General features: G+C 37.2%; 1 protein-coding gene across 8 annotated transcripts in view; it reads left to right on the top strand.

Annotated features, from left to right (window-relative positions):
- LOC105569900 (pyroglutamylated RFamide peptide receptor-like) overlaps positions 1 to 27,807 on the top strand; it is a 102,267-nt gene that overhangs the window by 10,075 nt on the left and 64,385 nt on the right. For 5 of the 8 annotated variants that reach the window (XR_001009546.1, XR_001009545.1, XM_012026732.1 and 2 more), the window contains exons 2-3: positions 11,612 to 12,252; positions 15,308 to 15,435. Coding sequence is in view for 3 of the 8 variants with exons in the window: in XM_012026732.1 (XP_011882122.1) it covers positions 12,066 to 12,252; positions 15,308 to 15,435 (315 nt within the window). In the remaining 5 variants the exon portion in view is untranslated. Of the gene's footprint in view, positions 1 to 2,069; positions 2,088 to 11,611; positions 12,253 to 15,307; positions 15,436 to 27,807 lie in introns of those variants that run through there. The other 3 variants (XR_001009549.1, XR_001009548.1, XR_001009547.1) reach the window with 2 other exon arrangements.

Genomic DNA, 27,807 nt, shown 5'->3' with positions numbered 1-27,807 from the left:
GTCAGTTACAACCCATTTTGGGGCCCACAATTAGTAATCGAATTATTTAGATTGTTCGTAACTCTAATCTTTTACGAATTTTATCCTGCGTAACTAAAAATCACAATTAGCTGTTCTATCTATATCCAAGATATTAAAGTAATACTAATCAATTCTCTCAATTAGTTCTGTCGATATTCAGTAACGCAAAGATATTTTTCACTTAAGTGGCAATAACCGAAATGTTAAGTTACTTAACTACTTCAAAAAACGGTCAAAATTTTTCCCAGAGTAGAGTTACGAACAATCCAAATAATTCGATTACTAATGGTGGGCCCCAAAATGGGTTACAACTGTCTTTTTTTTTCCCAGAGAAGTAGCATATTTGAGCAACAAATTGATTTTTATTTGTATAAGGATGTGGAGGCAGCTGAGGTTAGCGATCTTAAGTTTTGTATAGCGTTCTGTGAGTGACAAAATAATTTCTGTCAACCACTCGTGTACAGGGATGGACAGAATGATTGCGACACTTTTTAATGAGTTTAGGAATGCGCCTTTAGATTCAGGTTCACGTTCCGAAACATTTTCTCTGAGGAAAATTTTACTCGAGAAACGGATCGGAAATGCTCAAAATAGTTTCGGAATGGCCATCGGGTAAAATATTTCTCGGAGAAGAACATTTCGGAATGTAATCTTGAATCTAAATGCGCGTTCCTAAATTCATTAAAAAAGTGTCGCGACATTCTGTCCATCACTGTACAGTGAAAATTTTACTTGAGAAACAGATCGAAAACGGTGAAATAGTTTCGGTATGGCCATCGGATAAAGTATTCCTCGGAGACGAACATTTTGGAACGTAATCCTGAATGTAAATGCGCGTTGCTAAACTTATTAAAAAAGGTGTCGCAACTATTCTATCCATCACTGCACAGTGAAAATGTTATTTAAGAAATAGACCGGAAACGCTTAAATGGTTACGGAATGGCCATTGGGTAAAATATTCCTCGGAGAAGAACATTTTGGAATGAAACCTAAATTTAAATGCGCGTTCCTAAACTCTTTGAAAAAAGTGTCCCAACCATTCTGTCCATCACTGTACATACTGTATATACGCAACATGAGTCGGGAAATATATACGCGCCAGGATTTCGAAAAGTTAGATTCGCTTGTATCTTAACAAGCAGGAGAAGAAGATAAGGGAAAAGTTATTAAACTCCAAGTCGACCTCGTCAAACTCCTCCTACGTTCATTTCGGAAACGAGCACTCGTGTGACTGATCAGTCTTTATCGGAGCGAAATTCGAAACTACGAAGAGAAGACATCACGTGTCTTTTCATATACGTGCGCTTTCCACGTTACGTCGGGACAAGTAGCTGCCTCGGCGGCGGCGAGGACGTGCACTCGCGCGAAAATAAAACTCTCGCTTCTCTCCACGTGTCTGTTCGGATTGCGCCATCGCACGTGCCATGGCGGAAAAGGGTAAAACGGGGCGCGGGCCCGTTGCCAGCTGGCCCGGGACGGCCGCTCCGATGGCAGAAATCAGCGGTAGCCGAAATAACGGCTGGTTCGGCCGGGGCGAAGTTACGGGGCGAGGCGAGCCGAGCCGAATTACTTTCCGCATTATGCATGTATATTAAAGACTATATAGTCTTGTACATGGAGTCTTTAGAGCCCCGGCCTACTATCTATCGATCTACTGTGCGCGGTTGATAGCCTTAAATTAAAATCGCCGTCACCGGGACGGGACGGGATTCGCGTCGTTTAATCAACGACGACATTCGCCGTTATCGCAGTGAAATATCAATCTGCGCACTCGTGTGATTACATTAGTTTGTTTAGTGGAGATTTAGCGGAAATCTCTGTCGTCAAACGAAATTGCAAGGTGATTCTAAACAATAAATTAAAAATGTTTCAGTGCAGTAATTTATACAGAAATGGAGAAATGGTACTTATAGGAAATAAATAGCGCGCGCTCTAGTTCTTTAAAAAATTAATTTAACGGTGATACTAAATTCGATCCACTTCAGGTGGATTTTTGACGAGGCAAGAAATGCAGCATTACCTCCGAGAGGAAACGGAAAGAATGCAACGTAAATAAAGTGCTGCAGGTAGAGAACGATAAGAAATAAATTAGGATAGATGGAGAATTTAACATAAAATACTCTGCGGGAGAAAATATTCTCATCCGATTGCAATTCGAAATGAAATGGATCTCATCTGTAAAAATCATGCGCGGATTCTTATGGACGGAGAACACGCCCCGCTAATAATTCGATCATTTCGAATGATTCTCACGTCGAGATTCGTTACCAGCGGACTAATTCCAAGGGCGGGCGGGGCCCTCGCTAACGGAATTGTCGCGGGAGTTTCGATAACGCTTTTCTGATTGTATTAGAAAGTTCGGCTAATAGTGCGCGACGCTTTTTCAATCCTACGTTATTGGTTTCCCCGCTTCTCGTCGAACGAACCATTTTCTTCGATTCGTCGCGCGCCGATCTGTGTTTAATAACGGTCTTGTGCTTTTTGCAATCATCAATTATCCGAGTCCTTTGCGCCGTTTGTAATTAAAGCCTCGTGACAGAAACATAAATAAGACAGAAACAGACTGGAAATAGATAACAAGTAGACATATGCATCTAGATGCCGTTACATATAGATTTCCAGGAAAAAAGTCAAGAGCGAATTAGTTGGCATTTCATTAGAAGGTTCGAAGACTTTGTTAAGGTGGCTCCTGCATAAAGGAGCGAATAGTATGGATGCTTTGGTGGGGCCTCTTTTATTTTTGTAAATTTATGTTACTTTTTTCATAAATAATATCATTTAATGCATTATTGATCAAGTACATTGATACACTGAGTTGTATATGCATGTTTGAAAATATGTGACGTCAAATCTCAAAGAGCTGTCAGATTTCTTCAAAACATTTCTTTTTGAGCAATAAAATTCATAAGGCTCTGACGTAAAATCACAATTCGAAGGAATAAAGGATATAAGAGCCAAGACAGGATGTTAGTGTCTAAATAATTTTAATTTTTAAATTTATTGCGAATATGCATTTTTTTACTTTGCCAATAAATATTTGCTTGCAGAGATTGGTGACCTCATGTATTTAACAACGCATTTTAATCCTTAAGACATTTTTATTATGTTCATCTCGTTTTTTGTTAAGATCTACTTTTTCTATGAGATAATATTAACTCTCAAGTGTTTCTGCGTGTGATCGGCCCATGTTAAAAAGTATAACATAAATATTTATTCTTCTTTTATTTTATCGGCGACCGAGTTTAAAATTTCATGTACTGATAGATAAACTTTGCAACTACGTATACTTAAATTTTAATGTTTTCTACTTTTGGTCGGTTTATGCAAGAGCCACCTTAAATGAATAAACGCAACGCGGTTTATCTGTAATTTAACAAGTGCAATTCACCGAACCAATTTATCACGACGAACAGTTCGTACCTTCATTCTTAAGCTGGGTATACATCTACGAAACGAACACCGAACGAACAGCGAACGCGAACGCTTGATGTTATGATTCGGCAGATGTATACGCCGAAGCAAATGCGAACAGAATGTTCGATTAGCGTTCGGCTCGATTTGCCGCTGTTGTATGTAATACCATATGTAATACTTCATATACTTGAAGTATTACATATATGGGTATTGCGAAGAGGAGCGAACAACTGTATTGCTCGTTCGGTGTTCGTTCGTAGATGTATACCCAGCTTTAGAGTCGCGTTTCTCGGTTTTACAATTGTAATTTTCCCGAGTACCCTGCAGGCATGCTGACTTTTCGCATATGGCGTCCCGATTAGCGCCGCTAACAATGTATATTATTATTATTATTATTATTAATATTATTATCATCATCATCATCATCATCATCATCATCATCATCATCATCATCATCATCATCATCATCATCATCATCATCATCATCATCAGCATCATCATCATCAGCATCATCAGCATCATCATTATTATTATTATCATTATCACGAGACACGGTAGTGTCTCGCGCCAAGTGTAAGCGAAGCTAGTACCACGCGCGCGAGACCGACCGTGTAAGTTTACGCGAGTTCATAATTAACATCACTATCATAATTATCATTATCATCATTATTATCATTACTATTATCATTACTACTATTATTACTACTATCATTGCTACTATCATCACTACTTCAGTCTTCAATAACTTTAAATTATTTCACATTCAAGTTAAATAAACAGTACCAGTAGATGAAAATGGGACTATTTATTGCGTGCTGATACGTAACAATATACAAAATAGTTGGTTAGAGTCAAAAGAAGTTACATTACATTTCTAAGAATTGAGGGGGGGGGGGTGGCAAGTACTTTTGGCCAAGGCTGTATATACCATCAAATATACTTTTATGGTTGCAAGGATAAACAGATAAAATTAGTCTTTAGCAATGTTACATACACGTATGTACGAGTATGTATAGAATTGAATACTTGGACTAGCACATAATATTCGTCGATGTGGAAACATTGATTGTCGTTAAATTCGAAAATGTGCTCACTCTAACAGATTGTTGACGTGTGACTGTTCGCAGAACATCTGCTGTTCTACCTCTCTTATATGTCATATTTAATTTTAGGCAACATGCGCACAATGCTACATACGTGACTGGAATGCTCAAATAATGCGATCTGAACGCGTTTATAATCACTTACAGTTATTCGTGATAAGGGTCGAAAAAAAAAAATGGCGAATGGAGCAGAAAGTTTTGTCAAAAGGAAAATGACATAATTACTTCTATAATTATTATTTTTAATGCAATTCTTTAAGTTTAGCATGGAATAACTTTATTTGAAAAAATTGCGAGTATAAAATATGTTTATAAATTATAATGCATTTTTTGTAACTTTTATTTATTCAGCTCTTTCCCGCAACTGAAAACAATTTCTCTTGTCGATTAAAAAACATTAAACAATTTGAAGACTTGAAATATCTAGCGGGACGAAATATAAATATCTTTACGCAGAATTCTGCTTTTCGCGAGGTTACTTCTTGGTATGCTGTAGAAGCGGCATTGCATGGCTATTTGCATATTATAGTACTAAAACGTTCGCGCAGACAGTTGTATGCGGGAAAATTGTTGACATATTTTACTTAGAGCTTACACCATGCTGCGTGACAAATGGAACCCTAGTAGCACTAGTGCATTGGCTCAACATTGGCCCACTACAACTAAATATTCTCTTTAGAAGTCAATCGGTGGATCATCACTGAAAACACTGAAAACAGTGAATATTCACTGACTCACAGTTGGGATGACGTGTAGCTCTGTACTAATACGATTGATTAATAATGGTAGGGTCCTCGGTTCGATCCCCCAGCCCTTCGTCCCGTATACTTTCCCGTTAAGGGAAATTTCAAAAATTCAACGTTTGAAGAAGTTTAAGTGCCTAGTGTTTGGATTCAGTGTTCAATCAAGATTAAGCTTGAATTTCAAGGAATTTTTAGCGATATCACGCTGATATAATCTAACGGTTGAAAGGCGTTTCCATAAGAGAGTAAACTTAAAAAAAACGGATTCACAGTTCTAACTGTAAGTATAGCACTGAATTGTTCAACAGTTATAACTGAATTATTCAGTGCTATACTTATAACTGTTTTCAGTGACAATGCACTGATTGACTTTTAGAGAGTTGGGCCAATGTTTAACCAGTAACGAATTGTTACTTTGCTGTTACTTTCTTGCAATGAAAATAAAGATATCAAATCTGCATTTAAATTGTTAAGTGTCGATAAAGTAACTATTAATGTAACTATATATTAAATTAGTTATCGAAAAAATGTAACTGAGTTAAGTTACAGTTACAGATGGAGAGAAGGTAACGAAGTTAAGTTAGAGTTACAAAAAAAAGTAACTGTAACTGTAACTTCGTTACAAGTAACGAAGTTACTTCCCAACCCTGAATACAATACGTATTTAACAATTTGCAACTAAAAGTGAGATTTGCAAATTGTTAAATTGTTTGACAGTACATGCTGTGAATCGATATACGGGGGGCATTTGCACCTACGCAAAATATCTCATCGTAGTTGAAATCGGGCAACATTTTTATTTACTCGTCAGAAACAGTACATCTTTTCGCGCGTCGGCAATTTTCTCGCGATCCATTACAGAATGCATGGTTATTCAATTAATTGGAGAATGCAGTTTGACGTGGGCGGGTGGCTTTTTGTTGAACCTCGCTTGCGTTATTCCGTCACGTTTCCGCAGCCGCGAGAAATAAAACGCGCGGCGCCGGACCGGAAGGGCTTAATTCGTGCGCCGGTCGTGGAAAGCTTTAAAATTGAATTTTGCAGAACGGTGGTAGTTGACGCAGTTAATGTACCCGCTGATGTAGCGGGCATCCCATGAGTCGTGCGACCACAGAGTCCGCGGTGAACTCGGAGTCAATTTTTCCTTAACAGAAATTCCGCCCGCGCAGGTCTTCCTTTAATAATCAAGTTTACCTGTTTCGCCTCTTTCGATATCAAGTTCTCTCCGTCTTGAGGATGGCCAGAAGGACCTGCATCGTACAATTTTTCTATACGATATCAAGACCGGGAATAAAGGGGAACTCTCGCCTCCCGAGTACCTTCGGCATTCCAATGCCACTTCGATCTATCATTAAATGGGATATAGGCAATCATATTATTTAGAAAATTCTTAAATCTAGAATAAAATGGTGTTGCTGCTGTGATATAACACATCGAAAGAAAGTTTATTTTAAATGTAAAAATATAACAAAAATTATACACAGGAAAGTCCCCTAGTATGAGATAGGACCCTAATATGGGATAGCGCGGTTTCTGTTAAATTAATAGGCATCATCAGTTGATCCCATCATGAATTCATTACCCTTGAGGCGAAATCTGTTTAGTGGAAAATTCATTGTTAGATCGCGTAATCGTTGCGAAAAGGGATTTGTGATTGAATGTGGGTGTTGAAAACCTGATATCTCACATCAGAAACCTATCTTGCAATACAGGCCTTTCCTCTACGTTTACCCTTATCTCAACATAGTCAGTCTATCTTAAGCCAACGGCACACGATACTATTTAATACGAGAACCAATAAGGATGCAGAGTTTTAGATCAGGTGACTTAAGGGTAAATTCTGATTGGCTCTCGTAAGCAATCCACAGTAGGGGAAAAATTGTATCGTGTGCTGTGGGCTTTATTGAACTCGAGAGAGGGAAATAGGAGCCCAGTAAACACCAAGTAACAGTTATATAACATCAATATTCTAATTTCCTACTTAACAATGTAAATGTAATATAACACGCGTATAGGAAATTATAATACTGATGTTATGTAACTGTCACTTGGTATTCACTGAGAATTGATTTAATCTTGAGTCCACGGTCGATAACTATCTTGTCGACACTGATCGAGTTCGCCAGCGGTTTTAGGATCCCCTTAAGATATCTGATCGAAAACTCTGCATCCTTATTGGCTTTCATAAGCAATCCAGGAGGAAAAATAGTATCGTGTGCCGTTGGCTTTAGTGTCGTTTAAATTTTTTACTGCATGTGAGGTTGCGACGAGTTTAAATATCTCAAGAATATGTTTTGTCTTGCTATCGGGAATTCTTTTTGATAGAGTGTAGACTAAAAATTGCAGTTGCGGATTGCGAGGGCCGCGCGGTAAGCATTTACGGCGTTTGGTTTTATCCGCGTTGTTTTTTTTTTTTGGTATATCATTAGCGAACTCCGTTAAACGTGCTTGGAGACCGCGGGTTAACTCGTACAGCACCGTCATTATACCCGAACGACCTTACTGTCGTTTTTCTCTCGTACAATATCGCTCGCTCGGGAAATGCATTACGGACGCGGCCGCGATGTATCTGCGATCCCAAGTTGCAGTGCCGCCGCGCCGCTGGATTTGATAATTCGATTTTCTCCGTCGGAAATGGAATCCCAGCCTCTCGTCGGATATGCCAACGGTCTTCCGAAAAGGCGTCAAATAACGACCTTAAAGCAATAGCTGTATCGCCGTGATAATTTCAAAACTTGTTACCATTTGGCCGTTTTTTAATACGACAATATCATTAGAGCAAAGGCCTCTATTATGAGATAGGATTCTAATACAAGATAACAGGTTTTCAACATCCAAATTCAATCGCAAATCTTTTTTCGCAACAAATACACGATCTAACAATCAATTTTTCACTAAACAGATTTCACTCCAAGGGCGATATAAATAATTCATGGTGACGCGCACGCCCGTGCTGGATCCTGCCCGGGTGTATGGCGGAATACTACGCGATCGGGAGCGCAAAGATTAAAGGGGGCCGAGAGTGGACCTACTAGTATACTATGATCAGACTAGCAATTGTCGACGCGAATTGGATTGGGATTGGCGATTGGCGATTGTTTTCTAGCCAATGAGAGCACAGCAGCCAGTGATTTAATCGACTCTCATTGGCTAGAGGTCAATCGTCAATCGCCAATCTCAATCCCAGTCCAATCCGAATCGGCAATTGCTAGTCTGATTCGGTCTTTAGGATACGTGGATGGATGAATGAGTAAAGACAATGGTTGTAAACCAAGTCCTCTCTTGGTTACAAGTTGAAATAAACGATTTATATAGGTACATATTACACAGCTTGTAATTATAATTATATAATATTTGAGGCTCGTTATGCTTTTCTACGCGGACAGAATGTTCTCTTAAAGTTTATCTTGAAAATCATGCGATCGTGAGACAACATGGCACTTCGAAGAATTTTACAAGTTTTTGAAATTTTACTATACAGTTTACTATAAAGTAAACTTATAGTAAACTTTATAGTAAACTGTATAGTTTACTATAACTTTATAGTAATTATACTTAGTATTTTATTAGTACATTTTATTAGTAAAATTTCAAAAAACTCTTGTAAAGTTCTTCGAAATGTCACGTTGTTCCACGATTAACATGATTTTCAGGGTAAATTTTTAAAGAAACTTCTGTATGTAATATGTTACCTTTTCTCATAGTTTATAGGAAAGTATCTGTTTTCGTACGGGATCGAAAGGAGCACGTGTGCAACGCGTTTTAATAAAATACACTTGGTTTATTGATTCACAGCTGCGAATTTATATATGTAATAATAAAATAAACAATTTGACTCTGTATGCGGTTGTTACAAAAGAAAATACTGTTTCGCGCGCAAAACACCGCGCGTGAGTGCAAGAGTTAATAATACGCCGTATAAAATGTTATTTAGTATTATTAGCAAACACGAGACAGCTTGAAAAGTGGAAATGGACGATGTTCGGCACTAGCTTCCATTGCCAATATCCAACGATTGCGGCACAATTCTTCTTTCGTACGCGCTCGGGCAAGCTACTCCGTAAGCGGGGTTTGATGCACAGTGTCGAAAGCAGTGAGCGGGAAACATTTGTGTCAGGAACACCACGTAATTTACGCGGTTTTCCCGACGAGTGAACGTTTATTACGTACGAAGCTGCATTTAAAGTACGCGAGCTATTCCATTGGAAGAGTTCGAGTTATGCGGTCGCGCCGCTAATCGAAATGCGATATTTATTGAGGCGTCACTCGAGAGTACTGTAGCGATCGGTCTTACTCTTTGCGGGCAGTACCTCAGGTTCGGTGCGTTTTGCACGGGTGCGCACGTGTTTGCGCAAACGAAATTCGAACGCAGGAACAGTCAATCTCATTTTCACGTTATCTTCGAGATTCGGCTCTCAAACGTTTTCCCGTGGCATATAAAAATCGAATAGAAAAGATATAAAGAGAAACCTTTGCAACAGAGCGTTAATTAAATGCTTGGAATTTTGGCGACTTAATGGCGACCTGTTGAAATTTTCTTCGAATGATCCGTTAAAAGCCTTTTCTTCCGATATGAATTATTCTTCAACGAGCTCGAGATGAAAACTGTTCGGATTATTACGTTCCTTACGAATTCAAGGTGTGGAAGGAAACCGGAGCCGACAATAGCAATTTTGAGATGAATGAAATTGATACAATTTAAATGTTTTCAGTTTTCTCAACCTCGGTTCTACTTTTTTCTTTCCTTTCTCTTTGGCACCTAGTTCTGTTTTCGTGTGGAATCTGGAATTTACGGACGATGGTATTTTCGTATCGATCGCGACTGTCCGCGGAATAAGTCTCTCCTCCTCAAAGTGTACTTCCGATATTAATGTCGCAGATACGGGTTTTCGTTCGATTGTCTTTCCAAAATTATGCGGGCAAATTATACGCGGCGCGTTTGAGCGGCCACGTCTCGCCGCATTATGACGAATCGAACGGCACACATCGATTATCGATCGGAAGACAATCATTAGTTCGCCCGCGAAACGCGATACGGCAGAGCTGTCAGGATCTTAGTCCCCGGATACGCCGAGCTAAAGCTGAAGTTTCATTAAAGGGATCGTTTAACACGCTAGTGGGCGGGACGAATAATTCCCTTTCCCGGGGACACAATTGCCGCTGATCTTTATTGATTGCGCCCTTCTCTCAATCTGTACAGGGAATCTCCAGCACGAGTAGCTTCCTTTAGCACTTGTAAATAAGATTCGCATTTTATTGCTGACAATTGGACGTTTACGTTCAAACTACTGTAAGATTTCTCAGTTTTTCAGTTTCAGAAAATTAAACGAAAGCAATTTCAGCGCTTCAATCTTAGCGCTCTTTCAATCAATTCTTTATAATTAAAGATCTGTGATTGAATTTGGGTTTTGAAATCCTGCTATCTCATCAGGAAGAAAAATTATTTGACGACTTTGTTATCTCATATTAGAAACCTATCTCATAATAGAGGACTTCCCCTCTATTATCAACATTATCATCGCGGCTGATGAGCTCAATGGAGCTAGAAACATTCCGTAAATTATTATAGACGTCAATAATATCGAATTATATTGTTTAAATAATTTTTATATTTTACACCTTTTACATTTACGTATTTACACAGGAAGAATTTTCTTTTAAAATTTTCCCTGAAAAATATGTAATCAAGGAGCAGCGAACGGGCCTAAATTATTCTAGTCTGTCTTCATTTGAACCTCGGAGTCGGTTTAAAACTCCAATTTGAGGTCCAGATGAGTAAAAGAAATGTGTTTAACCTCATTCTAACTCTCAGAGAGAATGTAATAAAATATTTCACTCTCTTTGAAACCTTTTAGGCTGAAGAGGATTCCTGAACCTCTGTCAATTACACTTGCATTGACCTCTTTACTGCTAAATGGGAAATAGCGACTCTTTTCAGGCCTATCTAAGATAAAAAATTCAATATATTTTCTCCAACACGAAGATTTTAGCTCCCAATTCAAAAATTACACGAGGCTAAACTGAGAGTTTTTGAAATTGTACTAATAAAGTGTATACTAACAATGCGTACAATTACTAATAAGATGTATAGTAAAATTTCAAAAAACTCATAAAATTTTTATTCCTGCTCGCTTACTCTGCCATGGATCTAACATTGTATTACAAATTACAAGCTCGAGTTTTTTGATTGTAAGTTGGATTATCTTGTATTATTAAGAGAAAAGGTACGCTAGCTGATTCATAAAAGTTTATACGAGCGGGTTTCATCGAACGAAAGCAAAATATTACGCTCATTGCGTACTGACGGTTTCACTTTGTTTTTTTTTCCAGAGACGACGAATCGTGCTAGGATGAGAACGAGGAAACTCAGGCAAAACAATTCGTGTGGGTACCTGGACAGTAGCAGGAAGCTCGGTGAAAGCTCTATCGCGCGTAAAACTTAGGGTCGTCGTATGTCCTACTTTTCATTAAGCAGTTCCACAACACTGTACATTATACCTGCCACGCATCTAAACGTTTAAATGCCCTTTCGGTGCAAAGAATCCAGTTTTGCATAGAAATGCGCGACGAGTCGTGACGAGCATACGTGTAAAAATAGATCCTTTTAACGTAAATTTAAAAATAAGATCTTTTTAACATAAACTTTAAAAATAGATCCTTCCACTCGGTACTGTTCTTTCGATCACGCGCGCACGTTTCCATGCGCTGCCATTTAAAATGTGGCAACCGTAGTAAGACACAATAACGAGCACGAGTTCGCATTGTATGTCATTTTCAAACCGAGATGGACCTCGAGAATCTCACCGCGATGTCGGCCATCGACGAGTTAGTAGACGACGTCCAGTCGAATAGCACAAATATAACGGATTTTCCTGATTACGACATCAACGATTCCTTCAGTCACTTCGAATGGGCGGAACTGGCGCCTGTCCTGGTGGTCTATACCTTGACTTTCTTTCTCGGATTAATCGGTAAGTTTAATACTTTCAGTTACAAACGCGTAGTGTTTTAATCGAGAATATACACATAGAGGAAAGTTCCCTATTATGGGATAGGCTTCTGATGAGATAGCCGGGTTTCTGCTAAATTAATAGGCATCATCTGTTGGTTCCGCCATGAATTTATTGCCCTTGGAGCGAGAGCTGTTTAGTAGAAAATTCATTGTTAGATTGTGTGATCGCTGAAAAAGTTCTGTGATTGAATTTGAGTTTTGGAAAACCTGCTATCTCATCAGGAAGAAAAATTATTTGACGACTTTGCTATCTCATATTAGAATTCTATCCCATAATATTTTCTATACATTTTGCAAGGGACGATCGATTGATGTAATTAGAATTTATGGTATTTATCGGAAATATTTTAGAATAAATTGGAAAACACGTGTAAAATACGTACGTGTAAAAAGTGCGTGTAAAATACACGGATGCGTACTTTTGTGATGTTCACTTGCCAAACTTCAACAGCAGTGTTTCTCAATAATTCTCTTTTTATTTCTTATTGTTCTTTTTGTTACATTTTTACACAATTGTATAAATGTTATCATCTTAAATCTCTCTCTCTCTCTCTCTCTCTCTCTCTCTCTCTCTCTCTCTCTCTCTCTCTCTCTCGTGTTAAAAATTTACTTGATTTAGCGACTTGTCTCTGTAAAATCTATCTTACCCGATTTTCTAAATTAATTGACACAATTGATCGTGTAAACTAATTGTAAGTCTAACCGTGCTTTAACCTGCTTGATGAATATTAATATTACATGAATATTAATATAATACAGCTTCTTGTCGCGTTTATTCGATATATAATGTAATCCAGGGTACAATGTGCGCAGAACTGTGCTATCGTGAATTGTATAACTTTATCCCAACACGGACGCCGTTTACTTTCAAAGCGTAGATTAACTTCTACTACACAATAGAGATTCTAGCCATGCTGTGGGTTTGTCTAATACCTCTGTCTTAATTTTACTTCATTTAACTTATCTCTTAAGTTTTGCCTGTGCTATTAGTCTTAGGATATCAGTCAAATAATTTCCAAACTATTAATATTAATGACGCGTGAGAAGTCCGAGTGGGATGTTACCGTAGTATTTAAGTACAATTTAATTTAATCGTGACTTCCGTAGCATTAAAATTTTGCAAGAAAAAAATCTAATAAAGCGCCACATAATTCGCACGGAACTGTAGACGTTCCTGATTAAATGCATTTTAATGACGTACGTTACATTTTATTCATGTCGAGAGTTGCATTGTTCAAATTAAAGTGTTGACTTCGTAAAAATGATGTTTCTGTAGCGTATTGTATAAATTGAAACATTGTCATGGGTCAATTACCGTCACTAAATTTCTGCAGGATAAAAACGGGAGAGTCATTACGATTACGAAATTTTTGCTAATTATTTGTTCCTGTGAACGGTCAAGCCAGCAGTGCGTGAATCGGTATCGGCCTCCGATTAATTATTATTTTTATGCGTCTATCGATCATTTTCGCGCAAAGTACCGATACAAAAGAATCATCGCCGAAACATTTTTACTTTGCTAATTGCGCGATAAATCGCCGAGAAGAAAAAAGAGTTATTAAAAGACAGAGTACGAGAGAACTACAAGACCCCGGAGAATTACAAGCGACTGCTTTCTCGCTCGTGATTTACAATTTCGCTGCACAAACCACGACGTAACATGCTATGCTTTATATTAAACCGCGCCCGTAATTAAGGTGAGAATTACGGATAATAGAGCTTTATTATCGAGTAAATTTATTTGTCGTTACATCGTACATATCACAATCATAGAGAGACAAATCGTTGCACGGTTAAAATATTCGCCGGCTCCGCAAAATCGCTAATTGGATGGTAAATGTTTCACCAATGAAGGCAGAGTAATACCGTAATTCATCGCTCAAAGAGGCGAATTAGACGCGGCAGCGAGCGGCGTATTCGCGAACGTCGAATCTCGTTTCCCGCGCGGAAACCGCGGCAGCGTCGCTTTGTAAAGTGCAGCGAGAGCCTAATCTGCTCTTAATTACGCGGCGTCGTGTTATGGCACAAGTTACCGGTATAATACGAGCTACTTCGGAGCGACCTGTAGGTACCCCGAATTATCCTTCATTAATCCACGTGACTGAGCGCAGTTCCCCAGTTTCCCCGAGGCGCGGCAATTGTTTCGTTTGACGTATGACGATTAATAATTGTTTACGACAAGTGGGACTTGAAGGAATTTCCGCGAAACGCGGTCAATTGGCAGGCGCGCATCGATTTTCTGTAATAACGTCATTATAATTTGAAAATAAGAGACAGATCGAGAGACTTGAAAATTTTTCGGAATGCGATCCAGTTAAGTACAGCATTGACGTCTCTCTTCGCTGAATAAATGGTACGCACAGTTGAAAAATTTGCGTTTTTAATAGATGTTACACATCCCAAACGGTCCATACAAATTTTTGTGCTAATTTAATATAATGTGGGTACGTTAAATAGTGACATTAATGCACTGATAGAAAAATATGTAGTATGTAAAACCATAATTGCATAATAAAATAATTATAGTCAGGAATATCATTTTTATGCATGTTCTTTCTAACAAAAAATGATACTAATGTGACAAGAATATGCTTTACATGACAAAGTGTATTCAATATTTTGTTAGATTTGTATTCTTGAACTTTTATTTTTAATCCTGTGATCTTGGAAAATCACGATATCTTAATATTCCAAAAATCATTTTCACACATTCGTAAAATATAATATCCGCGGGATTTTAATCACTTTGCACGCACGAGCGATTTGCGTTCTCTTGGCGGAAGCTATCAAAAAGCGTGGTCATGAAAAATGTCAAATTGTGTTTCTTTAAAAGTGTCAAATAGTGTCATCTTGACTTTATCGAAATTATTCGTTTACTCTCGACATCTTATTATATTATATTATATAATATTAAATAACTTTATAATCTGCTCGGAAAAGGTCTTCTCTTCGGGAAGGCTTTTGAGGAAAGTTATTGGTTCTTTACGGTCAGAGAATTGTCATTTCTTTTTTAGGGAATGTCATTATCATCGCTTCAACCCTTTGTCGGCTCAGGCCGTTGCCGGCGACACCGACGAACGTTTTCCTGGGCTGTCTGGCCACGGCTGATCTTTTGTTAATTATATTCTGCATACCCGTGAAGGTAAGTGATACACGCACGAGCGCTTCTCAAAATTGGAAGCGAACAAATGGAAATGAACACGAACGAACAACTTGCTACTGTAAATGTTTCATACCGGAGGTATTCGTTAAAGCAAGCTTGTTTCCATCTATTCACATTCGCTCGCATTCGCTTGCTCGGTTGAGATCTGGTTTCACGTTGGGATGACGAGCGCAATTTCCGTACATAATCACTCGTAATGATTTTCTTTTCACGTCACATTCACGTCTACATTGACGTATCACATTGGGACCTGGTTTTTGTTAGCCATCGGCATATAATAACGTCATTGGCTATTAATTTTTCAGCCGTTCTTGCCTGCAAGGCCTTTTTATCGTTTTACATCTATGCGGCATGTAAAAAAATAAAATCGCAATCGTATCGTGTAGTATTTCAATAGAAAGTACAAAAATTAAGATGTTAATTCAATTTTAAAATCTTAACACAAAAATATACGTTCAGGTTACAATAATTTTCGGGTTATAAATCTGTAATTACGCTTACATTCATGTCGATCAAGTTGTTGATTTTCGCAGATAATATCGATTTTATTACCGCTCAGCTGATTTTTTCCTTTTAAGTTTTCATATTTAGATACTATTATATAATACATTTAGCAAATACTAATTTCAACGGAAAATATATTCATTCTTTAATTAACTACATTAATTCAAATTGAAAAAATTATTAAATCTAACGTTCAATTAAGAGGAAAATGTAGTTTTGTTTTCCTAAAAAAACTGTACACGAAAATTAATATAATTTAAGATATTTACTTTTTTTTAGAAGACTGAAATAGTATGATTATATAATAAATCACGAGGTACTTTTAAGAATCTGTATATTTTGGCGATAATTTAATTCCATTTCTTTTAACTTGTTAAAATATCATAATTCCTGATTTATTGAAATATCAAAATGTTATCGTTTAACACGTTTATATCAAAACCTTTTCGCTTCACACAGAAGTCCGATTATATCGACTTACGTGTGTTTTCCTTTTATTGCATACAATACATATATAATTTGTTATCATATATTATTAATTGCAAATCTCGGTTATATGCAATTATGTGGTCTTTCCTTTTAATTAAACTGATTAATTTGTAGTTAATTAATTACGTCACTTATTTAGAACTATTAAATCGTATTCTTCGAATAAATAAGATTTGACAGTTTTCTATATAATGATTAAACGTAATTTATTTACAACCATCTACAAATTAACCATTTAAATAAAAGAAAGGACCAGATAATTGCGTATAAGTGAAATTTGCAATTAATAATATTGTATACCGTAATAAACTTGGGTGGCTTTGGCCAACATGGGTGGTTTTAGCCACTTTTTCGGTATTTATTTATACTGTGTAAATTTACCTCAAAATTTTAAATACTTATTGCCACATTTCCATTTTTTATTGACTTTTATACATATCATTTAATTTAATTTACTATAATATACAATATATAATATACTATAGATATTTACATTTTTGAGGTAAATTTGCACAGTACAAACAAATACTGAAAAAGTGACTAGAACCACCCGAATTTACGGCAATAACAAATTATATATGTATTGTAAATGTAATAAGAACAAAACGCAAAAATTTTCAATACTTACCCATACAGCATGCATGTCTAAAAGACATCTTTAAGACATCTTTAAGTCGTCTCTTAGACATACATATCTAAAAGATGACTTAAAGACATCTTAAAGATGTCTTTTAGACATGCCTACTGTATGGGTATTGCTATGATATTTCCATCTTTTAAATGATTTTTATACACATATTATGGGTATTCAAAATTTTAAGATAAATTTGCACAGTACAAACAAATACTGAAAAAGTGACCAAAGCCACCCGATTGTTTACAACAATAATAAATTGTATATGTGTGTAATAAGAACGCAAGTCAACAGTGGTCTGTAACGCGGGAATCAGGTTTGTTCGGCGTACGCGCGTATTGTTTTTTTTTTACAATGCCCCGGATATTTTACAGAATTTAATATATCGAATATTTTATGAAAATATTTGACTAATATTTGACGCTTCGCGTCCGTCTCGCGGCGTGTAGCGCGCTGCATAAACAAGGTCGGCGCGCCGTATACACGTGCCAGTCGCGCTGCGTACACAAGGTCGGCGGCGCGCATATCACTCGACCGCCGCGCCGACACTTGACCGGCCGACTAGCGGCACGGGCCGCTATTTCCTCGCTGTTCGGAAATTTACGTTGTGGCAGATACTAATAGACGCCGAAAGCGTCTCGCGTCGCTCTCCCCCGAGTTCGCTACAATTAGTTGGTCTCGCGCGTACCGTACGAGCTCCCGACTCGCGAGCCTATCGAGGCTGATACACAGGACAGTCCTCTGTTGTGAGACAGGCTTTTAATATGAGCTAGCAGGTTTTCAACATCAAAATTTAATTACAAATTTTTATTCACGACGATTACATGATTTAACAATGAATTTTTCACTAAACAGATTTCACTCCAAGGGCAATAAATTCACGGTCAACAGACGTATAAGAGTAAATTCCCGCAGACGTTTATGAGGTTGGATGAAGGGTTAAGTGTATAGAAAAAAGTAAATACACTAGACATTCAAGTGGCTCTATCTCGGAAACCGTGGGGAATGGGACATATATTCGTATGAACATTTTTGCTTAAAATGACCGATACTATCACCTCCCAGAATATTGACCTTTCCTCCTGGGACACCCTGTATACACATATAAGTACATATTTGTAACAGTGTAGGGCCGCGCGATATGTGTCCACCGACATGAATAATTAATCGGGAGCGCGGAGAAAATGATGCTCGGCGGAGAATATTTTTAAAAAATATTTCGTAGCGGCTGGTACACAGGGTATTTATTTTTGCGCGTATTTACCGATAAGGTCGTGTGTTATCATTTTCGCAAGGTGAAACTTGAATGGATTGGCCGTATGCCGTCGCACTGCCGCGTTCGAAATTCATACTGTGCTATGATTTACAGAGTGAGTGTAGTTTTCCGCGATATTTCTCGCGTTGGTCTCGCATCGCGTAAAATGCGTGCAATTATTATAACATCGGGAGTGCAACGGTCGTGTAATATTCGATATGCGATCGTAATCAACCGCGTTTCCACGAGCGTTGTATGCAAATGTCATGAAGAAAGCTGAGAAGAGAAAGATGTCTTGGAAAGCATCGCGCTGGGGAGGGCTAGTGAAGAGGGTAGGGAACAAGGTTGGCGCCGCCAACCAATGCTTAATACAATGGGCCGTGTTATAGCTTGAGTCACTTGAGCATATTTCAATGCGAAATATTTATAACTGAAAAACTTTTGTGATCTTGACGTTTCTATGCCAAAATTTTCAACTTAAGTAATCTCTGGATATATTTTTTAATACAATTAAAATATATTTATGTGATGGTATATCTTTTATAATTCCAAGATAACTAATATAATTTTTAAAAAGTGCTAATACAGTTTATATTGGTATAATGTTGATAGAGAAACTAAACTTCTTCTTTTTTAATTACATACAATTTTTTCCTCAAAGTGCGTGATTATAAGCTAACTTCTATATCAGACAGATACTGTTGAATGAAGATCATTATTTTATATTATCTGTAATAAGTGAACAAGGGCGTTGATGAAAACGCAATGTGATGAGATTAAACTTAGTTGCGACAATTTCGATAAAATTAATCAAGTAGAACCGATGCGCTAACCAGCGTTTATTACACACATCTTCCTGCGCGCCGGCAATAACAAATTATTATAGCGGTCCGTTGCGTTATACGATCACCGCATCGTGTTAACAATGCAAAAACACATTGGCGCGCGGCAGATTTTATTGTTTAGTCACTTTATCAACGTGATAAAATAACTGCAGCTTCATTGCCACGGCGTTACCGTCGTTGCCATTGTCACCGTTAATATATGCGTGGCATTGGCTTTTGTAGCCTTATTACTAATTTTCTCCGTACTGACATGGAATAATTTACGCAATTTATTTCAAGTAAATAAAATAATTAACAGTATGAAATACAGGTATGTACAGGGTGACTATTAGGATTGTGTTGAAAGTAAATATTACTTCGTAACAAATAGGTCGAAGAAAATTAATCAACCGCCATTTTGTAGAGGCAACTTATCAATTTTATTACCATACGTACAAAAACTATATATAATATTTCAATAATTTAAAACGCGCCTCTTATGTTATTCCTCTAGTGTTACCTCAAAAATCGATGTCAGGCTAAACAACGAGAAACATCGAAGAACTAAAAAGTAACATCCAAAAATACATTCGCAACATTTCTACAGCCATGTTGGCTAATGTATTTCAAAGTTTTCAAAGTTTGTAGTTCTGTTGCCGATTTTGACGAACAACATTTTGAAAATCATTAATTTATGCTCGCAAGTAAATTTTTATCTCTTTTTTTTACAAGGTGTGTTTAACCTATTAAAACATTATATATTTTTTCTATACTTATGTTAATAAAATTTATAAGTTTCCTCTACAAAATGGCGGATGATTCATTTTCTTCGATCTATTATTCGATCTATTTGATCTATTTGTTACGAAGTAATAACCATTTACTTTCAACACAATCTTAATGGGCACCCTTTAAAATACAAGGCAGAAAGTGTGTGTAAAAATAAATACCGAAATCAAATGCCACATTGAATAATCAATGTAATAGGCGCACTTAATAAATGTGCGAAGATATTCTGTAGCAAATGTTAAGATAATGTTTTTCGCTTGAAGAAGTATGAAAGTATTTATTAATTTAATTTTGTTAAATATTTTTTCGCACATAATATTTGTTACTTTTTTATATAAAGGTAACCAATATCGTTTGCAGAAATATATAGAACAGAATTATATCTTTATAAATATTTTAGGAAAGATTTACAAAAATAGCTAGTAGATAATTTGAAATGAAAACAATATATTGCGACATTACTAATTCACATTATGTCAAAATGTAAAATTGCGCTCTTTTGCGAGTGTATCGTTGATTCTCGATAGAAGGATAGTTATTTGAATCGTTATAGAGTTTGTCAAAAGTCATCGGTTGAAATTTTGAATCTGCTTTGTGACGTTTCGCAACTTTAGTTGCCGCCTTCGTCTCCTCATTCTTCATTCGAAATGCTGGACCATTTCCAGCATCCCGCGAATTCAAGCGGCGTGCCGCGAGTTTCGTGACTCCACGTGTCTTCGCTCCGAATGAAAATAAAGATGAATCTCGGCGGATTCTAAAATTGTGTGGCCACTCGACACATGACTCGGCGGCGTGCTCGCGGAAGTACTTGACGCATCGCTATTTGTTTATCTTGCCCCGTGCTCTCGGCGTTTTCCCATTTGCTCTTTATAAGCTTCTCGCCTTTGATCCTCGTCGCGCTCCAACTTGTCGATCTTATCTACCAAGTTCAATGGAAACGCTGACGGACAGGCCTCGATTTTACGCTCGTGAGCGTAATCGTCTTCGATAATGTACCTAATCTGTGCACGCGCGTGTGAAAGAGGAAATGTGATATGTGAGGGAGCAGATAGGACGCTTCTATTTTTAAACTTTTCCGAGGAACGAGAGAAAATGTAAATATCCGTGCAGATTGGTGAATTTCGTTTAATTGTTCAGACAAAATAGCGAAATTTCCATTTCTTTCCCAAGTGGAACGAAAAGTCACGCAGGCGAATTATCATTATATATCTTTTAACCCATTCAGCCAAAAATTTAGGGATAAGACATTCGTCGCGTATATTCCACAAATTTTTGGCGTGATTATGCTAAACGTCTCCAGCCAATCTACGAAGTTCTGCATCGCACGTAACTAATGACTTTCTGGGAGCGATTAATTCGCGAGAGGGTGGACTCGTGGGTTGTCTTGAGATGTCTCGCAAAGAAGGAAGTCCCCGCGAGAAGATAAATTTGCCGGGCTCTGCAATTTGACTATTAACCATTTATCATTCGCTTCGGGTACTTGCGCGTACGCTGACACGCCGCGTTGTAACGATCGTCCTCATTATCGGCGAGAAATGAAACGAAGGGAGACGGACGGCCTATCGCGAAAGCGAAAAACCCGTGTCGCTTCGCTCGCGATAACAATTTGGCCTTTCGAAGACACTGAGCTGCGTCGACAATCCGTTTAATTAACCTTCGGTTTAGATGTTCCGCTTTTTATATCGCAGCCCCTACTTGCAACGCGAACAAATTGAGTTAACGAAAGTTGCCGTTAACCGACCGGTGCAATCGGGCTTACAGTTGAACGTAAGCTCCGTCGTGAAACGAGTGACAACGAGCGCGACGAGAAAACCGAACGGATACTCGGCGCAAATTGGATATTTTCAAAGTTTTCCAACTTTATTAGCAAAGATAAAGTTAAATGGAATAATATATACGAATACACCTAACGAATACGACGCTGTCTAAGGCGTTGTGCGAGAGTTTGATGAGTTGCTTGTCGTTGCCATGTGACAATTGCTCGCTTTATCGATCATAAATCATCATTGTCCCTTTATTTCACGGATTTGAAAAGCAATAAATATCACTCGTTTCGTTGTTCTCGCAAAAAGATCCTCAAATTTAAATCTTAGAACAAATAACGTTGCGAACTTTGAAATCTCAAATTTTCTTATGTTAAGTATCAGATATTTTAATCTCAAAATACGAGAGCATGCAAAGATTTCCTAAAATTTCTCGCAAGTCAGTGTACTTGTCTCTTCACCTCGAAGCAGACTAAGCAAAAATAAAGAAAGGTGCGATTCTAAGATCTGCTTTAACAAAGTAAAAGGATATTTTCAGCAGGCCTACGTGTTAAAAAAATAAAGGTGTTTCGTTGACCTCGCAAAAAAATGCTCTTTAAATCTTAAAACAACTAACGTCGCGAACTTTGAATTTTTTAATTTTGTTACGTTATCAGACATTTTAATCTTAAAATACGAGAGCATAAATTTGCAAAGATTTCTTAAAATTCCTCGCAAGTCAGTGTACTTGTCTCTCCACCTTGAAGCAGACTAAGCAAAAATAAAGACCGAAAGGTAGAGGTGCGATTCTAAGATAATTGATAAAGTAAATGGATATTTTCTGTATGCCTACGTGTTCAAAAAAATAAAGGAAGCCGCGCATATGTATACATATCTTTTATGTATATCAGTATATGCGAGGTCTCCCTTACAGCGACAGGAGGATATGTGAAAAATACTGAAATATGTATACATATACAGGGTGTCCCAGGAAGAAAGGTTAATATTCTGGGAGGTGATAGTATCGATCATTATAAGCAAAAATGTTCATATGAATATACGTCCCATTCCCCACTGTTTCCGAGGTAGAGCACATTTGGTTGACGTCCTCGTTCAGATAAAACATGAACACTGGGCAGCGTTCCACTTTCACGCAATGTATTGAAAACCTTGGAAAACACTTAACGATTCGGAATTCTGCGTGTAGAAAAGCGTTGACGTTATTCAACGGCAGCAGTAGCACTACCGTCACAGAAACCGTAAACGTACAGCATATCTGTATATTCGATATTTGTGATTATGCGAGGCATTTTGAACATTTCTACAATGTTACCAGCACAACGGTCAACAGACGTATAAGAGTAAATTCCCGCAGACGTTTATGAGGTTGGATAAAGGGTGAAGTGTACAGAAAAAAGTAAATACACGAGACATCCAAGTAGCTCTATCTCGGAAACAGTGGGGAATGGGACATATATTCATATGAACATTTTTGCTTAAAATGACCGACGCTATCACCTCCCAGAATATTGATCCTTCCCCCTGGGACACCCTGCATACACATAATATGGAGTGTGTAGTATGCACAGATTTTCTACATATATGCCGTATAAAATTGCGCGTGACATCTATGTTTTTAAGTGACAGATAAATTTGATTGTAATTTTATTTGTTTTTTTTAAACTGCCAGCTGAGTCATTGAATAGCGGGGATGAAAATTTATACGGAGAAAGAGTGATGGGGCAATGGGACACGTGGTGCATTGCTCGATATCTGGGATTACATTCTTATTGCACTCGCGTATTCGCGTACGGTCAAGGGGGAAAGGTTTAACTTTTCTACATAGCTTACATAAGCTTTCGACAAAAGAGATATGGCCGTGACGTAGACGAAGGAGCGGTATAACGAAGTTCGACGTCCCGCTGTGGAATCATCAATTTTGGTTTAGTTCCACCTTCCGACCATTTTCCCGCTGCGTCGACGGTAATTCGCGTTGTTTTCCCCTTGACCCTCCGTACATCTCTTTCAATCTTTCCGCTCCCACGCGCAAACTTCTCGCTAAAGATCAATTATGAGGAAGATTAATGTCTGGTCCGACCGGATAATCCAAATCTATGTCCGCCATAAGAATGCATTTAGCATCAGTAAACTTAAGACAACGCTAATGATAGACCGAGCTCTTGAAATCATTTCTAATATAGTCACGAACAGTCGTACAGAAAAAAAGAATATTCTTCTTATGAAAATATATTTAGTTTCAACGTAAAAATCTTAAAATGAGATTACATTGCGTTAAAGGAAGAAAAACTTACTTGAATGAAACAATTTTATATAATTCAGTCAAGAAAAACATGTGCTTATTATTTAAGAATAATTTTCTTGAATGGAAAGGAAATAATATTGGATAGAAAATAACATTTTCCAATCGAAGATTATAATGATTAAAATGATTTTACTGTCCAAATAATTATATGTATTCTTGAAGTGACAAGTAGTATATTTAAATGAGACTGTGATATTGTAGGAATGTAAGATTATTAAATGCCCCTAAGAAGTTTATAGACTGTCGCGTATATACAAAACAATGAACGCGTTAATTTGAGCATATAAGTGTTGATCCGACACTTATTTTTTCTGTGTGTAAATTCTTTTTCTAATTGTAAGAAAAATGCCTCCACACAAAATTTCCGGATCCAATGCTATTATCGAAATTATATTTCGATATACCATAAAACAGGAGCGAAAAGCAATTGTATTTATTATTGAGAAAGGAATATTTTAATTTTAAATGGAAAATTCTTAAATCTAGAATAAAATGACATTGATGCGTGCGCGTTATAACTCGTCGAGAGAAGATTTATTCTAAGCGCAAGGATATGTAATCTTAAACTTATATATATGTTACTCTTATTTCAAATGCGATAAATCAATCTTATTTAATTCATGAAAGAAGAATAGAAGAATTTATTTAATCTTTCGATTCATTTTTCACAGCATGAGGTTGTGAAATAAAGTTTAAATACGGTGAGAATATTTTTTGTCTTGTTATCAGATATCCTTTCTGAGAGGATGAATTTATTTCATTTTAATATATCAAGAATATTTTCTGTCTTGTTATCCTTGCTGAACGGGTAGATTTATTTCGCGAGTAAGATAAAAAGCAATATGAAAAATACTCACTTTATTTGAAATCTGATGTGTATTCGATATTAAAAAATTTTTAAGATTTATTCCACGACTTTTGAGAATTCCAAAACGTGTAGATTTATTCAAACTACTTTTCTCGAAATTTTTAGAGATACCATTATTTTGGACGCACTTTTAAGGTTCCAAAAGAATCTAAATGTGATAGGAATGCGTGTAAACCGGTAATAAATGGTGGCAGCTGCTTTTTATCGTTTGTATAATTAGATAACATATAGGTACGGCGTTTGTTTAGATAAACGTGAAATGCTGTTGTTTATGCTCAACATCTGGTCTATTTGGACTTGCTATAATATTTTATCGAGTCGAGCACATCTGCCAATAAAACGCGATTCTTAACATTTAATTTTATTGGATGATTGCACGCACTTAACCCCGATACCTTCGCTACAATATACGCGATGCTCCGGACATCGCCTATTCCCCGTTGATAGATTAGGTTTGAGAAGTTTAGGACTCTAGCTTCTTTTTATCTAGCACGCAATATCCAAATTTTTACTGGCATTACTATATCGGCAATTAAAATTGAAACTGTCAATGTAAATTCAACTTTGAATAGTCCCATTTAGATCGGAATTTAACGATTCTAAAGTATTTTCCAAGCTCTTAAAAAAATATATTCTTCAATGCTGTGCATTCAAAAATTTTATTTATACGATAATTTTAATATATTAAAACGTTTACGAAACTTTCTTTCAGTTTATGCAATGTCTTGGGAGAAAAACACACGACTTTTAATATCGTAATAAAAAAATCAGCATTGGCCCTGCGCATAAGAGAGAAAATATTGGGAATAGGAATAAATGTTAGCCTTTAAACTGCCGGAAGAGCCACTCTCTCTTTTGTGGCTCTTGAGTAAAAATTATAAAACAAGCAATAAAATATGAAAAATTAAAAACGAACAAAGAAGACCTAAAGTAAAGAAAAAGAGCTACAAACTTCCTATGTCCGCGTTAGCTTTGGGTAATGGTAAAGAAAAGTCCTCTGCATAAGCCTGAATGTCTACATTCAATCATGTTGGCAATACTGTTCTTAGGCTCGAAATTTCGTAAATCCGTACTTAGCATTGAAATCAGCGACACCGAAAACTCCTAATTGTAAGTACGCTAGTTTTGAGAAAATAACAAATTTTCTTTTCTTCGGTAGAATTAGCATCCTGATCTGCTGTGTCGCGTAGCACACCTGCACGTTCACCAACGAGAAAATCGAGTACTTCGTAAAATCGATATCACACGCGTATCAGTTGGAACATTTTGACATCCATTAAATCCGTTTAATGTCTCTCGGCGCGTTGGTAACATCTCGGTGGGTCGGGCATTAACATCGACGTTGGTAACGCCAGTACGTTGGAGTGACGTATATTTAATGCCAATCACATTATTGATAAACGATGTTGTTAAGCTTTCCATTGCCAGTGTAGATAGCAGCAAGATAATTTTACTTTTGGCTAATTTTAATCACTTTACAATAGGTATTTCTCGTACTGTTGGCGGAGGCAAGTTTTTCAATCGCACGATCACATCTCACGCGTATAATAATGTAATAAACGAAATACGAGGGAGAGTTTAGCAAGATAAATGCACTATAACTTCAAGTACTTCTTGCTGTATTTTCGTTAATTCTATGGAAACATTCATGCGCACGTTTCCCGCCAGTACAGGGGAATAATCACTTTTATCAATTTTTCAAACAACAGAAATTCCAGAGATAAAATAAATCTGTTATTTATTAGTCTTGAATTACTCGCCGTTTCTGTCTGCAATATTTAACGTTTAGCTACAGCTCGCGGAAATTAATACACGTTACCGACACGTTACTGATAATTCATTCCTGCGAATGCGTGTTTTTCGAACAAAATCGAGAAATCGGTGCATGAATAATGTCTGAGAAGTAAAATGATAAAAATAATAAAACGTTCGGTGCCGGTTAATAGGCCCCCAATCGGCAGGCGGTCAATAGGCGTCGGCAAAAGAGCCTAGAGGAAAGTCCTCTATTATGAAATAGGATTTTAATACGTGATAGTAGGTTTTCAACGTCCAAATTCAAAATTTCCACTAAACAGATTTCACTCCAAGGGCAATAAATCCATGGTGGAACCAACAGATGATGCCTATTAATTTAGCAGAAACCCCGCTATCTCGTATTAGGATCGTATCTCATAATAGGGGACTTCCCTCTATTAATAGGCTTCTGTGTTACGAGCTAATTGGTTATACTTTACCGGAGGTAATATTAAGTTTGCATTGAACATTGAAACATCAAATTTGATATTGAAATTAAATACAAATATTCAATTACGCCGGGCACATTTCGTGGAAAGTAAATTTATTTCTGTTTACATGTATTATATATCAGAATACGGGGTTGTTGATTAGAACACAGAGCTGTCAAATAGATCGTTATTCATGAAATGTTGTTGACGTCGATTAATCTTGATTAAGGATCGCTGACAATTACACCTTCCGTGATTTCCGTGGCCACGTTCTAACTCGCGCGAGTTAATTTCGCGATTAACGATCGAATTGCCGTCGTAGCCGTGCTACGTGTTATTTCGTCCGTCAAAGCGCCACACATAGAAGCGCATAGGGTAGCTGTAATCGAGAAAAATTATTTTGCGCATCGAGGAATCCGATACCAGCTAGTTTTTCCTTCAATATCCTAACAATGTCAATCATACAACAAACATACAATGCGTAACTTTGTAAAAGCCGAAGCTTGTAACGCGATAATCCAATTAAAAATGAGTATTACGATGCGTCTCGTGCCCCGTGTTTTCCAATTAATTGAATATCCGGATTATGATTGATGGGTGGCCTTCGCGGATATGCGACAGTTGCGGTTACATCTGTGAAAACAGCTCCAAGAGTGTTGCCTGTCGCAACGCTCTATTTCTTTCATCATTTTATCTTT

Source organism: Vollenhovia emeryi, unplaced genomic scaffold (assembly GCF_000949405.1).
Source record: "Vollenhovia emeryi isolate VEMERY1.0 unplaced genomic scaffold, V.emery_V1.0 DF939122.1, whole genome shotgun sequence".
NCBI classification, from domain to species: Eukaryota; Metazoa; Arthropoda; class Insecta; order Hymenoptera; family Formicidae; genus Vollenhovia; species Vollenhovia emeryi.
This window is presented reverse-complemented; position numbering and strand designations above follow the sequence as displayed.